The 15,795-nt window shown below is 43.3% G+C and overlaps 1 protein-coding gene across 6 annotated transcripts in view; it reads right to left on the reverse strand.

The window, feature by feature from the left end:
* TRIO (trio Rho guanine nucleotide exchange factor) overlaps nt 1-15,795 on the reverse strand; it is a 356,110-nt gene that overhangs the window by 211,949 nt on the left and 128,366 nt on the right. For all 6 annotated transcript variants that reach the window (XM_044779483.2, XM_070519854.1, XM_070519855.1 and 3 more), the window contains exons 4-7: nt 10,003-10,195; nt 7,280-7,792; nt 5,618-5,740; nt 981-1,172 (exon numbers count right to left, since the gene is read on the reverse strand). In XM_044779483.2, the coding sequence (XP_044635418.2) occupies nt 981-1,172; nt 5,618-5,740; nt 7,280-7,792; nt 10,003-10,195 (1,021 nt within the window). The remainder of the gene's footprint in view (nt 1-980; nt 1,173-5,617; nt 5,741-7,279; nt 7,793-10,002; nt 10,196-15,795) is intronic.

Raw genomic sequence — 15,795 nt, forward strand, 5'->3', positions numbered from 1 at the left:
TACGTTACAGATTACCTCCTAAAGAAGGTATTTCCACCAGCACTCAGCAAACGAAGCCATTGTGAAGGCAGGATCCATAGAAATAACTTAGTAACTGTGAAAGACACTGTCAGCTGCCTACCCAAAAGCCACTTTTCCACCCCAGCCCTTGCTGGCAGAGCCTGCTTACCACTGTGTAAGCTAAGAGGCTGGACCCGCGCCTTCCCAGTCTCCTCTGCAGCCAGGGTATGGGCATGCACCCCACTCCTGGCCAACGGGAACCGAAGGGAAGCATGCTGGGGTGGAGAGACCTTCTGAAGATAACGTTTCCCTGATGAAAGTAACAGGCAGAGACACCGCCATCCCTGCCTACACGGGACACTATGGTCGAGGGGCTGGTGCTGGGAGCTGGGACATACATCTGCGACCATGAGGAGAGGGCCAGCCAAGCTAAGGAGCAGACCCCAGCCCTGACATCACTGTATGGCTAGAATCCCTTCACTTTGCAACTTCTTGTTTTGTGAGAGAGCAAACCCCTGATGGTTTAAACCTGATAATCAGGCATCCTTTTACTTGCTGCCAAAGCATCCTAACTGGAACATTAAAGTGATAATAATGAGGAGAGAGAGGGGGCGGAGGAGGGAGAAGAGGGGAGAAAGAACAGCAGCCACCACTTATTAGCACTTCCTGTGTACCAGGCACCACGCAAGGCCCCTAGCGAACTGTCTCATTTATACAATAACACACTCCTCCCGTGTAGATACTTTTATTTCCACCTTACAAACGAGAAAACTAAGGAACACAGAGGTGAAATAAATTGCCTAAAAAAGGAGTAAGAGAGCTGGGTTTTAACTCACAGCTGACTGACTTCAGAGGTCATGTTCTTAAGCACACTAAGTGCCACATGAAAGTCCCCAAGGACTTGGCCACAGGTAGAGAGGACATTAGAGGAGGAAGCGTTCTGGTCACCACCTCATGGGCTGGGTGCCCCAGGCACTGACCTTCTCAGCCTTCTGGTGGAAAATGGAGGACATGTCCAGCAAGGTGCTCCGCTCATCCAGGGCTGCCGCAAACGCCTTCCACTCCTGCTCCAGCTGATTCGCAATCTGCTTAATCTGCTGAGAGGCGTAATGGCCAGACTCAACCAGGCGATTGGCCACTGACATGATGCGGTTGATGTTGACATACACGTTCTGCGGAAGGGGCAGAAAGAGCGGGCTCACTAAGGACTGAGAAACCTAGACAGCACTTTCTGAAGCACAGCCGACTAACTCAACAGTTATCACATTCTTAACAGCAGAATCACCTGATACATAAGAGGATAATATTGCTATCTGGATTTCCATAAACTCTCATCTATTTTTAAAACTGAAAAATTACAAATCAACTAGCTGAAAGGCATATTGTTAGGCACAAAGCAAGCAAATACACAAGTGGGTGCACACAAATGTACTATCACTCACTTCTTGGCTTCAAATCCTGACAAGGGTCCAGATGGCGAGCTCGCTGACAAGCAGTCACCCAGAACTGAAGGAACCCAACGTCTCAGTTCTTAACTAGAACCCAGAAACTACAGAGTACATACTTAGCAACCAAAGGCTATTTGTGTGAAAACAAGCTCTCCTTTCTACATAAGCCCAAGTCATCTTTCTGGTGCCAACAGAAAATCTTATGTAAATGAATCTACTTTCTCCAAGGAATATGAATTGGGGTGGAAATACAACAATGCTGTGTTCAAATTTTAAATCAAGCTTTTCTACTCTGTTGAGTCCACCAGTTTGCTGCAAAAATAAGGATGTGAGGCTTAAAAAAAAACCCTACTTTTTTTGTGAAAAAAGTTCTTGCTATGGTATTTCACTGTGCACCTTCGATCTTCTTTAAGGTTCCCATGACAGCAAAGGCAGGGGTGGGGAATGCACACCTTCAACAATCCCAGGCTGCTGTCCTTCATGTGTTTATTATTTTTGTGATGCATCACAAGACTGCTCCTCTCAATGGGTCCCCCAAAATTGTAGACACATCTTCGGCTCCTCCCAATTTTGCCCCTCAATCTAATTACCCAACGTGTCCAAACTCCTCTACATTTTTCCTTCCTTCTCTCCCTTCCACCATGGTCCTTGGGCCAATCTCCTACTGCCTCGCACCCCGAACTCTGCGACAACCTCCTCGCTGTCACCTAGTCCGCAGCTCACCCAAGTAAGCGTCCTGAAGAACGTACTGGGGCCGGCCCCGTGGCCGAGTGATTAAGTTCGTGCACTCCACTTTGGCGGCCCAGGGTTTCACTAGTTTGGATCCTGGGCGCAGACATGGCACCACTCATCAGGCCACGTTGAGGCGGCGTCCCACGTGCCACAAACTAGGAGGACCCACAACTGAAATATACAACTATAAACTTGGGGGATTCGGGGAGAAAAAAGTAGGAAAAAAAAAGATTGGCAACAGCTGTTAGCTCAGGCGGCAATCTTTAAAAAACAAAAAAAAAAGAATGTACTTATCCATTCTTTTTTTTGTTGTGTTTTTGAGGAAGATTAGCCCTAAGCTAACTTCCGCCGCCAATCCTCCTCTTTTTGCTAAGCAAGGTTGGCCCTGAGCTAACATCCATCCCATCTTCCTCTACTCTACATGTGGGACGCCTGCCCCAGCGTGGCTTGATAAGCGGTGCGTAGCACTACGCCTGGATCTGAACTGGTGAACCCCGGGCTGCTGAAGCGGAGCGTACAAACTTAACCGCTGCGCCACTGAGCCGGCCCCTGTCCATTCTTTCTTTATACCTTCTTTCACTCGTTCTTTTCCTCCATTTCTGACCCCAGCCTAAACAAGGTGGAGTTACCCTTACCTGGGATTAGAGAGCCACAGACTCCAGCCTGAGTTACTCTTCTGGGCTGCATCTGCAGGCCAGAATCAGCTAACAGATGTCTGGGTGTCTAAAGCGGCAGGGAGACAGGGCACTGGGTGAGGCTGTGACAGCCTGTCAAGGCCGTGATCAGCGGGCTCCTGAGGCATTCATGCTCTAACTAGTGTCCTTTAAAAGCCATGCCTTCCCTTCTCATATGCGTTCTCTCTCTTTAGTGACAGGTGACTAGTTTCACTAATTTTGGCTTCCTCTGTATCCTAAAAGAGGAAAATCCACCCAAAAGGACTGTTAGGAAGAGCATAAGCAGATGCCCTCTGTTAGGATCCAGAGACGAGCTGTCTATTCAGATGGCTCTATTGTGGGAACCACTGAGGGTTTCATTCCCACCTAGATTCTCTTACAGTGTCCTACATTACTTTTATAGCCTCAAACAGACTGTATCCTACACATGGGCACTGGTCCACGTGTTAGACCTTTTCCATATCTCCATCATTTCTGGCACAAAGGAACATGGTGGCACAGCCTAAACAAGCAACCTGCACACAAATAGAGTAAGTCCCTACATTAAAGCTACCTACGCCTAGACTCTTATCATCATAGCTTTTAAAAACATTTGTAGGAAAAAAAAAAGTTGGGGGGCAAGCCCGGTAGCCCATTAAGTTCACACACTCCACTTCGGCAGCCCAGGGTTCAGATCCTGGGCACAGACATGGCACTGCTCATCAGGCTGTGTTGAGGCGGTGTCCCACATGCCACAACTAGAAGGACCCACAACTGAAATATACAACTATGTACTGGGGGGATGTGGGGAGAAAAAAAAATACTTGTGATAGTAGAATGAGCATCATTGTTGGTATCCTTTAAAATGATTTCTTTGAAGATTGTCAGCTTTGCACGTTGATATTCAGTATTTTCATTTTCTTTGTGAAAAAGTGTTTAAAACACTGTAGATAGCAAAAGAAAGGGCTGAAGGTCAATAGGCCCTTATTCTGCATACATAAATGTCCTAGACAAATACTAAGGATTTGTGGAGGTACTGAGAACAAGGGTTGGGATACACCTATAAAGCTCTCCCAACAGTTATCACCCAGCATGGCACAGGGCTACCACATTCTTTTTTAACTAAAATTTTAACTTAGAAAAGTAATAATAGTGTATTGTAGAAAATTAGAAAATACACTTATACCTAAAAAAGACATCACTCATACTTTTTTCTTACTTATTTTAACAGTATTTTAATTAGACTGATAACATCACTGACAATAATTGCCATTTATCAAGTATTTCCTGTATGTTCAACACTATAGTGTTTTACTTATATGGAGTAAATAAAATAATGTAAGACTGTGAAAGGTAAAGATTATCCCCACTTTATAGATTAGGAAACCAAGGCTTAAAGAGATTAAATAGACTGCTCAAGGTCACATGGTAAAGAGAAGAGTCAGAATTAGAAACCTCTGCTTTCACAACCCACACTCCTGTCTTCCACACCATGCTTCCCAGTCTGCTGATTTCTAAATCTGTCACTATTAATGCTGGGGGAGGGAGGGTATATTTTCTGTTCATGTCTAGTTTTTCTAAAATATATTTTAATATTTCTAGTTTTTAAAGTATGTAACAAACTGGACTGAACATGCCTTTCATCATTAGTTGGAAGTTTCAGAATATTTTGAAAAATTGATAGGAATGTTTTAGGAAGAAATTCTTCCAAGAAACGTCCCCCAAAGGTTAACATTTTGGCTCTCCTTATCCATGCCCAGGTTTGATCATTTCACCCAGAAATCCTCTTACCTCAAACTCTAGAACAGGGAACAAACTTTCTTGATGGTGTCTATTACAAAAATTTTATTGCTAAATCTTATCTTTGAAACTACATAAATTAGAGCAGTTAGCTGACTAAACTTTAATTAAATGGCATCTTACTAAATTGATTCAAACAAAGGCCCTGTCTTCACATTGCTCCAATGCTCTGTAACAAACGTTATAAGGCCTAGGAGTATTTAATTCTCATAAGGCTGGCTCAAAGTCCAAACCAAAACTCCTTGCCCCTGAAGAGGAAATTTCTAGAAGCTTAACTATCTACAGAAGTAACCATATATCCTGTAGAACAAGATATAGTTTTACTTCAGTTATATTAACTCCAAAAATGTAACAAAAGTGATATTTAAAATTCATTGTTGGTTGGGTTTTTCTCCTGCAATGTAGACCTCTGTCTGGTCACAACAGGCCAAGGGCATCAAAAGCATTGCCCTAGAGGAGAGCCAGGGTTCCAGGCAAGGCTGATATCCAGATCCGAGCCCTTCAGTTCAGCTTGGAAGGAAATCTCCCATTTTAGGAGAGCTGGAGGACGCCCTTGAGGAAAGCAGCAGGCTGACTTACTCCCTCGTCGTGAAGGGCGGCCAGCAAACTGACAGCAGGTCTGCTCAGGAGACTCAGCTGGCCTCTGAGCCGCTTTTCTGGAGCTCCTGCAGGCTCCTTGGAGTGCAGCACAGGAACCAGTGTCAAAAATCATCCATGTTGGACTGGCCAAGTAATTGATTCAAGTTTCACTGGTTTGTTTGCTTGATTTTGTTTTTGTTTGTTTAAAACTTAAAACAAGCTACTTAGACACTGAAAACACCAAGAACTTCCCACACCTGGAGATCAGCTGCTACCATCTAATCAGTAACTCTGAAGGCCCCCCAGACCCCCCCGGCAGTATGCTGAGACATGATCTGTATAAATACCGCCCATTTGCTAAAATGCTTTCACACACAGGATACACCGATTCCGAAGGTATCTTACCATACAGTTCATGGCAAAGTGGTTGTGCTGTGTCTGAAGCTCCATTGCGTGAGGATGGCTGGTCCCAATCTCAGTGTAGCTGTTCAGAAACAGGCCCTTGTTGTGTGTGATCCAGTCAAACATCTACCGGAACGAAAAAGACAATGTGGAATCACTCTAGAAAGAGAAATGACGGACACGGCCCAGGAATGAGGCCAAACCAAGAAAGGGTAGCGCCCTTCCTCTGACAACTTCTCAGGCTTTAGGGCCCAGAAGATTCCAGACTTCTCAGAAGTCAGCAGTTCTCAACTTGCAGGATCTACAAGAAAATCTTATCTATAGAGTTCCTCTGATAGAGAAGGAAGTAAGGAGCAGATAAGAGGTATTCAAATCCCCCAGACTAATTAAAACTCCAATCTTCTGACTCTCAACCCAGCCTCCTTGCTATACTGAACTGCCTAATTGGCCACTCTGCTCTTCAATTAAAGACCCATTAGGTGAAATTAGGGATTTACAGGTCTCTGAACAAGTTTTGCTTTGCCCACAGATTTCTGACAATCCAGAGACATAATAAAAGATTATGATCTTCAGTGCAAGAAGTAAAAAAAACCAAAACCTATGCAAATGCAAACAATAAAGTTTAACATAAAAATAAAACAAGATTAGGAAAAATTTAACAAGGACATCTCTCTTAAGGTTCAATACAGATGCTACCTAGAAAAGGATGTCAATTATGTTGTTCGCAAGGAAAACATTTACAGAAAAAGAAATGGCTATCAGTTAGCAACGCTACCATGACCTGAACCAGAATCCCAGAGACAGTCAGCTGTTTTTCCAGTAAGTGGAAGGAAGATTTTCTAGTGTCTTTGAAAAGGCACTACTAAAATATAAGCACATTGACAGACATGTTAAAAGTTTACCAAATAATAGTACTGGATTGTCACCTTTTGAAAGGTCCTTTACATCAAAAATTACTAATGTAGTTTTTTTACTTTATAAAATATTCTCCTGTCCATGAAAAAACTTGAATGGCTCAAATTAAGAGTGATCAATTCACCCACGTTCATGGCTTGCAACACATTCCTATAAATAAGTGTCCTGTTTTCACATCACTAAGACTGAGATAGCGAGTAACTGACAAGAATTCACTTTGACCAGCTGGTTTGTCTGGAGTACAAGAATAAAACACAAGACCACAAGTAATTATTGCCTGTATTTCCAAGAAGCTCTTACTTTTAATGCATTATTCACCTTTTATTTTAAAAACATGCTCAGTAGTAGACCTGAATAGTGTTCTGTCACTGGCTTTGTTGCGGAAGAGCAGTTATTAGCAAAATACATCCATAATTATCGCTCTCAATAACATAATCCTATAAAATTTTTACTCTTTTAACTGAAGATACCATTCTCACCTATCTTACAGGCATTCTAAACCAAACTATCAATAATCAATAACTCAAAGTTTCTAAAACAGCACTGCATTGCACAATGAGCAAAAGTAGAAAACAAGTTTAGGAGAAATCTCTGAACTGACACTTGCTGGTCACTAGCAACTGCCATGAGAGGAGCTGATGCTTCCCTAGCCCTTTCTCCTGACCAAAGCAGCCTTGGCGGCTGGGACCCAATGACCCAGGAAGCCTCCCTCCATGTCTCATGTTAGCATCCCTCTCCCTCATCTTTTACCTTCTCAGCATCCTGTTCAAACAGCCTCAGCTGAAAGCACTGGTCCAGCTTCAGTTTCCTCACATGCCACATCTGATGCAGATGCTGCCGCGTTGAGTGCAGCCTGTCCAACATGGCGGACACCTTCGGTAAGAGGCTCTGCAGGTCCGCATTGCCTGACCCCGAGTTCTTTTTGGGAAAGCTGTCACTGCTCTGAATCCTCTGAAGTAGCTTCTGTCCCTCTAAATCCAGGTCTTCTATGGGGGCCTTAATCACCTTCTTCTTCAGCTGGGAGTGTTCCTCAATCATATTCCGAGCCCCCTCCAAATCCTGAGGCAACTCCTTCTTAGCTAGGATGTCCTGAAGTTCCTCCAGCCGAGAGAGCATGTGGGTTGCATTGCTAATGTAGTCTTCAAAAGCAACTCTGATTTCAATCCATTCTTCATGGTTGTATTCCAGGCAGCCATCAAACTCAGGGGTTAGCTGAGAAGGATCAACTACTTTGGTAAGGCCTTCTAAAGAGACCATGTTTGTCTTAAGGGGAAAAAGAATCACGTATGAGAAGATGAAACCATTTTATACGGTCTTATCATAATGCAGTTTGCAATGCTTAATTACAGATTTTCAAACTTAAAGCAAGTAATCTATTTATAGAAAACATAACATACCTTGTTCTGGCCCCATAAAAATAAATGTAGATGAAAGAAGCATTAGTATAGTCAGTGAAAGATAAATCCATTAAAGCAACACACATATGTTAGTTGCAATACCTATGTATTTCATCAGAGCTAAGGAAATCACATTTCCTTCCAAGAATTTGGAAATTAATCCACTATCTTAGGTACTTTAGGATATGAATGACTTTTCTGAAATTTAGGAAATAGAAAAGGGTTACAACAAGAAAGCTGGCAAAAGCTCTTTTCACAAAGCTAAAGACAGAGGGAATGTTTCATTCATTGCAATAACCTGCAGCGATTCTGAGCAGTACAAGTGTTACACATAGTCTCTTCTACATTCTGATCTAAGGGTGACAAAGTTTTAGTCAATTACAACCCGAGGAAGAAATCTTAACTTCACCCTATCAGAATGAGACCCAGGGTTAATACTCATATTATGCCTCTAGGCAAATGGGGTCAGGGGGAGCGGTGATTAAATGCAAAGACAATGGTAAAGGAAAAAGATTTGTGACCTAGAACCAAGATAAAACACCGAAAGGCTGGTTAACTCCACCTCTGTGAGCTCCTGCCTTAGAGAATCCTGGAATTGCATCTCTGTGCTGTTTGGCATCAGAACAGCAAAAGGCAGCAGAGCTGGAAAGAGAGGCTGCTCCTAATGCAGCACTCTTGCCTGTGATGTGACTGTAGGTTCCGTCCTGCCTCATTTGCCTGGACTTTAATGTCCATGGAGCAATCACTTCACAGAGAGAGGCTGGTAACAATGTAGAGACCAGTTCGACAGAAAAACTGGCATAGGAAGCTTTAACGGACAAGGGGGAGAGACTGAATTTAGACTAGCAAAGCATGCATGCATTACATTTCCAAACTATTATTTCTGCTTAAAACACGTATAATTAAATACAACACACTTTAAATTCTGCAGCAAGAAAACAACTAATACCCAATAAACAGTCCTCCAAAATCACTTCTTATTGTGTATGAAGATAAAGGCTTACTGGTTTCACCTTTCACCTAAAATTCTAGAGTTTCAAATTCAAATTAAAACTAAATTCAGATTTCAGATTGAAAATCAGCACCATGGAAAGAGATTTAAAAATGCAAGTAATACACACATGAAAACATTTTGAAAAGTGTAACACATAACATAAAGCTTAAGAATTAACATTGTGTGATATGTTTAATACTGTTTTTGCTGTTTAACCTTAAAATACATGAATACATTGACTAAAACCTAATGTTTGGGCAAAGTTGCTAGAAGAAGCAATCTATTCAACTAAAAATTATTATAATTTATTACCTAAACTATCCAAATGCTATTACAGAATATGGCATGAATCAAGTTTTAAGCTGGCCAGAATACTTTCTTCCCATAATCACCTCATTAAACTAACTGCATCAAAGCCTTGTCAGAACCTTGTTAGCCAAAGGAGACCACAGTGGAAGGAAAGTAAGTTAAGGGGCTGCAGTTTGCTCTATACACTGTCTGAAAGACAGCAACCTTATGTGCTAATTGAATCCAGGACTCAGCAAAGGTTTTGAAGGAACATCTCCCTTTTCATAAATGAGAGACTTGGTGCATGAAATACATGACAGACCATTCTCTCCATTACCGAGGTCAAGATGAAAACAGTCTCCCTCATATTTTTTCCTGAAGTTGGGCATTTCTCCCTAACATTCCCTTATTTCCCAGGCTGAGGCAATGACAACGCATCTGAAGCCACGTAAAGCTGCTTGCGCTGGATGGTAAAGCTACTTTATCAAGCGAAGGAAAGGGAGCAGCTTCTTTCTAATGCACGTGCCCTCCATGTCAGCAGCCCCATCGGCCCGAAGCACGAGCAATGACTCCTAAGCCCTCCAGCAAAACAGTCCACTGGGGTGATGCGACAAACCCACCTAACAGTGTTATTTTACACGGTAACTAATTCTGCTTCATCTGTGCTAAGACATGCAGTTCCTGTTTAATATGCGGTTTTAAGACTATAATCAGCCTAAAATGATGAGGAAAACGCCAGCTTTTAATAAACCACACCTATTGGTTTAGTTGGTCTGCCTACACAGAGAAGTTACCTCAAATTCAAATTTAGAACTGCCAAAATTAGTCCTCTGTTTCTGCCAAAAGTTGTCTGGCTTGATGATCAGCGCAACGTGGATGCAGCAGGGAAAGGACTCCTGCAGGATCTTCAGCAGAGGTTTGATGGAGTCCCACTTGGAACCACGCATGTCCACGATCACTGTGAATCCGCGCTTGCAGACCTCTTCACTAGGGAAAAAGAAAACAGGTTTAAACCATGCCCCTCTTGCCCCTTTTTCTGGTCAGAGTCCTGCTGGGCGAGGCTGACTCTACTTCCTTCGTCCCGCTGTGTGTTGAGCCCCGTCCTGTAGGGTGAGAAGTGGAAGGGGCGCCATACTCCAGCCACTGCGCCCGCTGCCGGGCAGTACCTGTGCAGAGGGGGCTGGTGGATGCAGAAACCACTAGAAAAAGAGCTTAGGTCTCACCCATGGAACTCAACTCTTTCTCACCCTCCTTGTACCTTAAAGGAAGAGACTCTGACTACACATGCATCGAGGAGCAATGACGTTTTAAAACAGCGTTCAACTTCAAACCTTTAAAGTTTTTATTTTGTATTTATGGTTTTGCATCTTGTCTTCCCTTCTGGAGAAAAATGATCAGCATCCTGCCCATGCCTCACCTTTTGTGTATTAACTGATCACACATGCTGTCTAGTTACTATTACAGCAAACGTCCCTGGGTGAGCAGTACACGGGGACTGACTCCCGCCCTCGTGTGCAGAGCCCGGGAGGGCAGTCACAGACCAACTGTGACCAGCTGTCACCCAGGACTCCCGGGATCACAGGCGCTGAAACCACCGCCACCGCCCACTAGCGATGGCAGGAGCTTTTGAATGTCCCATTTTCTTCCCTTTAACTTGTCTGAGGCCCCTGAGCCATCTCAGAGGTTCTCCAGTGTGGCCCACTGCTCCCTGGGGCTCCTTGGCACCCCTCTGGCAGTCTGTGGGATAAATCTATTTTAGTAATACTCAGACTTTATTTCCTTTTTCACCCGGTGGCACTGACAGTAACACTGCTGGCCCTCAGCACAGATCAAGGCAGTGCTAGGAGGCCTCATGTTCTTTCCCTCCACGTTCTTGCTGTTTAACAACAAAAGAGCCAGTTTCTCTTAATGTCTTTGATGAGGCAACAGAAATTATTAACTTTATTAAATCTCAACCCGAGTACACAGGAAATATATATAATGCATTCCTACAGTAAAGAACAAACAAGAATCAAAGTGTCCATAAATACAGGTTAAAAATCCATAGTCTCACTTAACCTTAAGTCAACACTGAAACCAATTTCATGCTCTCTCTTGCATGAGCTCTCTCCTTTTCACTCTCCCTCTCACGCGCATGCACACACAGCACTCTTATCTTGACTCACACCATCAGAGCAACTGACATTCCGAGTTTCACAGATGGAAAGTTCCTACGACAACTCCATCAGTGTAAGAGACATGTCTGAAAAATATTCCAAAAAAGTCTGTGGGGCTAGTACCTGAGCTGATGGCGGCTCCCAGTCCTAGGAACACGGTGTGGAAAGCCAGAAAAAGAGAAGAGACTGACGCAGCAGCCTAGCTCATCATCCAAATGCAGAAGACTGCGGAGGACTGATGTGATTAACCTCTGATAACTACTCTTATATGAATATGAGCTTAAAACGAGCTGACATTTGGCTCACACACTCCTCAAGCAGGTCCTGGGCCACAATCCAGGGAACATGTGCTCCTTCACACACCCTACAGGCAACCAGGGTGCTCCCAGAAACCTCTCCAAAAAACTCCCAAGTCACTGAAATTAAGTGTTCCGGCCCTCCTCAGGCTCTAATGGGGTCTGCAATCCTGCGAGATTCCATAATGTAGAAACTTCAGGGCCCCAGAGGTCCTGGGGGCTAGACCAGCCCACGGAGGAGGCGGGCAGCTGCCCAGCTGCGGCACTCTGCTCCAGAGCCTCCTATTCTGCTGCTACACACCACAGAGAGGAGACTGCAAAATCGTAGCTGTAGGTTTCATTGTTTAATTAGTTGCTGTTTGGTAGACTGCGCTCTAAGCATCAGTCTTCACCATATCGAGATAAATGCTCTGGCAGCCTGTCTTTCTCCTCATGTGGCCCTACACAGTATGTACATAAAACTACAAAGCCCCTCCACTTGAAAGAGGCTTAGAAGGAATCCTGAATAACTCCAGGCTTAACAACACGAACAAGTTGGAGAAGACACAACCACAAAACGCCCTGAGCTTGCACAGTTTACACAAAGATTAACTACTCACCCTCCTCCACAATCAGACTGTGACCCCGGTAACTTCCCCCGTATCGACAACAGCAAAGGAACTGGGCTGGGAGCGCACATCCTTTCAATCCATCTGTCTTCATCAAGTTAAAAGCCAGTTGTTACTAAGAAAGCAGTGACTTACAAACATCCTCAAACCCGATTCTCTTCCTGAGCAGCTAAAGGACATGTACAGCTGCCTGCAGGACAAGGGCTCCAGCCCGTTCCTCTACCCTCAAGACACCGCTCACGGCTCACGGGAATGTGTGACTTATTGATCAGCTTTACCTAAGAGCCTCATTTTATCTGCAAGATAAAGAAAATTAAGACAAAACTAGGGTCCTTTTTCAATGCAGGTTTCTACAAGACAAACTCTACTTGAATGGAAAGTTTCCCTGCAAATTAATTCTATGAAAATCATTCCATTACTCCAATTGTTTCTTTAAAAAGGGGTGGGGAAGGGAAGGTGACCCAAATAATAATACTCAAACCCCTCACGGAGCTCAGATCACATTTATATTGAACTCTTGAGGGCTATGTTTAAAGGGCACACAGACAATTTAGAGGCCATGCAGAAGAAAATGACAAGATGATCCGACTCTGGAACACAGGTCAACGGGAAAACAAGTGAAAGAAAGTATAAGAGTGAATACGAACGATGGAAATCACAGTACCCCTTCTGAGGCAGCTGCTGAACACCAGGCATTGTGCTGGGCATGGGCATAAGTAATCCTACTTAATACTCCCAGTAAAGAACGGATAATTACCACATTATTAGATCACAAAACCGTAAAAGTAATTAAGTAACTCGTGCAAAGTCACAGTCAGTTTGACTCTGCCACCATACTTTCCCAGATGGCACATCTCTCTCCACACCCGGGACATGAGGCCCTGTGAGTGTCTGGCTGAGGGACAGCCAGAGGCTGCCATCACATCGCAGAACACGTTGGGAGTAACGGACAGGGACAGAAGTCTCACAGACCCCACGACTGTTTATGCCACTCAGAACCTGTAACAACAAATAGACTCAGAAGTTAACTACCAGCAAGCCCAAGAGTCCAAAACACTTCACGCAGCAGGAATGTGCTGACAATGTTTACTAATCCCACTGTCTGGCTGAAGCCGGTGCTTCAGCAGTCAAGCCCTCACTGGAGGCAGCGTGGCTCTTTCTGAGCCAGTTTTCAGACCTCGATCTGGAGAGGACCCATTTTGTTCCACCTCTCTCTGTCTGGACCACTGTGAAATCCTTCTCTGTTATCACTGGGCAAATGCATCATTTACATGTTAATCCCACCTCTCATTTGCTCATTAACCAAGGATGAGCAAAATGGCATTTCTTGTCACTTGGAACTGTGAACACAAAAGCAAATCTAGGCAATGAAATGAAGTGACTGTATTCAGTGGTTGGAGGGTCACCCTACACACTTAAGTATTTATGAGATGCATGATGGATGTTTGGGTTTTGTTATAAAATACTCCAGGGGAAAAGTAGAAAAAAACAAGATTGGCAAAATTTGATCATCACTGAAGTTGGATGATGGGTATATGGGTGATTGTTTCACAGATTTTCTCTAGTTTTGTGTATGCTCACAATTTCCCACGACAAAGCTCTGTGTTTTTTTTTAAGTGGGTCATCCAGGTTCAAAATATACCTGAATGAATTTTTTGATAATATCAATGAAATGAAAAGTAATTTTTTTATATTTATAATCAATACAGATTTCAAAACCAGAAAGCAAGTTGCCGAAGTCATATACAGAATTCCAATTATGTAAATGTTTTTTAAAAATCACCTGGATGAAACAAAATTTGTTTTTCATTAAACTATATAAGTATCACTGTGGTTGGCAGGGATTTATTATTTTCATATTGTCCCCTACATTTCTCTATTTCTTTTTCCACCATTGGCATAGTACCTGGCACATAATAAGAACTCAGTAAATGGTAGCTATCAACTATACTGTTGTCTATAAGTGACAGTGAGCAGTAAATAACTTCTAAAACTCTTTCCAACGCCATGATTTCAACAGTTCAGCAATCCAAGAAAATACCAAGAGGAAAGGGAAAACTTTTTCCATATATTTAAGTAACGGGCCCATTAATTTGTCACTGATGATACAAAGTGATGGTTTTCCCAAAAAGGATATCCTAACAGCAAAACCCAACTTCCTTCAGAAGGTCAGACCATCAACACCAAAAGCTGACTCCATCAGCCACAAGAAGGAGGGGTTACCAAGGGGCACAGCTGTCTTCCCTGGTTGGTGTCAAACTAAATAGGTCAGGAGTGTCACAGACTATGTGCTGTGGTGGCTCTGTTCCATTAACCTCAACCTTTTAGGATCCAAGACGCTGCTATTGATCATCTTTTATTATTCTCCTGCATAAAATGTTCCTCATGGTTACTGTCTCCTCTAGCCTATATTATGACCGAGTTTTCTTTTACACGTCCTAATTTAGTCTCTTAGGAAATGTCGCCTCACTCTACCACGTCAATTATGCCCTCCTTTAGCATACGCCTTTCTGGAATGAAGATTACCTTTTTCACACAGGGAAGCACCCTTCCAACCCCCACCATAACAATCTCTTATTCCAGCCATGGCTATATACTTGGATTATATCTGAGTAGTAGTCTATTTTCCAAAAAATAATCTGAACAATTAAATGGAGATATTAATACAGGGGAGAAATTTCCTCCACCAGCTGTCAGCCAGTGCTGTAAGTAAAACTTCAGTAATACATTTCTAGAGCAGAAACAAAGATTCTAAATTCCTCAAGTATAGACACAGGCCAATTCCTATTAACTCTTCCTCACTTTAGGACTTTCTCTGGAAGATAAAGCTTTACCTATCCTTGGTATTCAACAGCATCCACACTAACAATCTCCCTATCATTAATGGGGTCTCGGATTGAATGCGGGTTCCCAAACTTGACATCCCAGCATATTAGCTGGTAAGGTTTAATGTCCCACAAACTTCATGCTACAAATCAACAGAATACTTTTCTTCCGGTGAGAAAGATTCGCACTGAGCTAACATCCATTGACAATTCTCTTTTTTTTTTTGCTTGAGGAAGGTCAGCCCTGAGCTAACATCTGTGCCAGTGTTCCTCTGCTTTGTATGTGGGATGCCTCCACAGCATGGCTGACAAGTGGAGTAGGTCTGCACCCAGGATCCAAATCCACAAACCCGGGCCACCAAAGTGGAGTGTGTGGAACTTTAACCACTCGGCCATGCAGCCGGCCCCCAGAACACTTTTAAAGAACTGAAGCTCAGCATGAAGACAGAAATATACTTATCAGAAACAGTACTCCATTTCTGATCTTCCAGTCCACCACATCTGGGTATCAGAATCACCAATGACAACTCTGCTTTATTTCTATCTCAGGCTCCACATCCTAACATCACAGCCATGTGGGCATCCCAACCCCACCGTCACTACTTAAAGCCCTTCACTCAAAACACGTCCCCTCTCATCCCTACACACACGATGGTCACAAAAGGGAAAGAAGGAGAAAGATCACAATTTTAATTTTATACT

The sequence above is a fragment of the Equus asinus genome, chromosome 10, assembly GCF_041296235.1.
Source record: "Equus asinus isolate D_3611 breed Donkey chromosome 10, EquAss-T2T_v2, whole genome shotgun sequence".
NCBI classification, from domain to species: domain Eukaryota; kingdom Metazoa; phylum Chordata; class Mammalia; order Perissodactyla; family Equidae; genus Equus; species Equus asinus.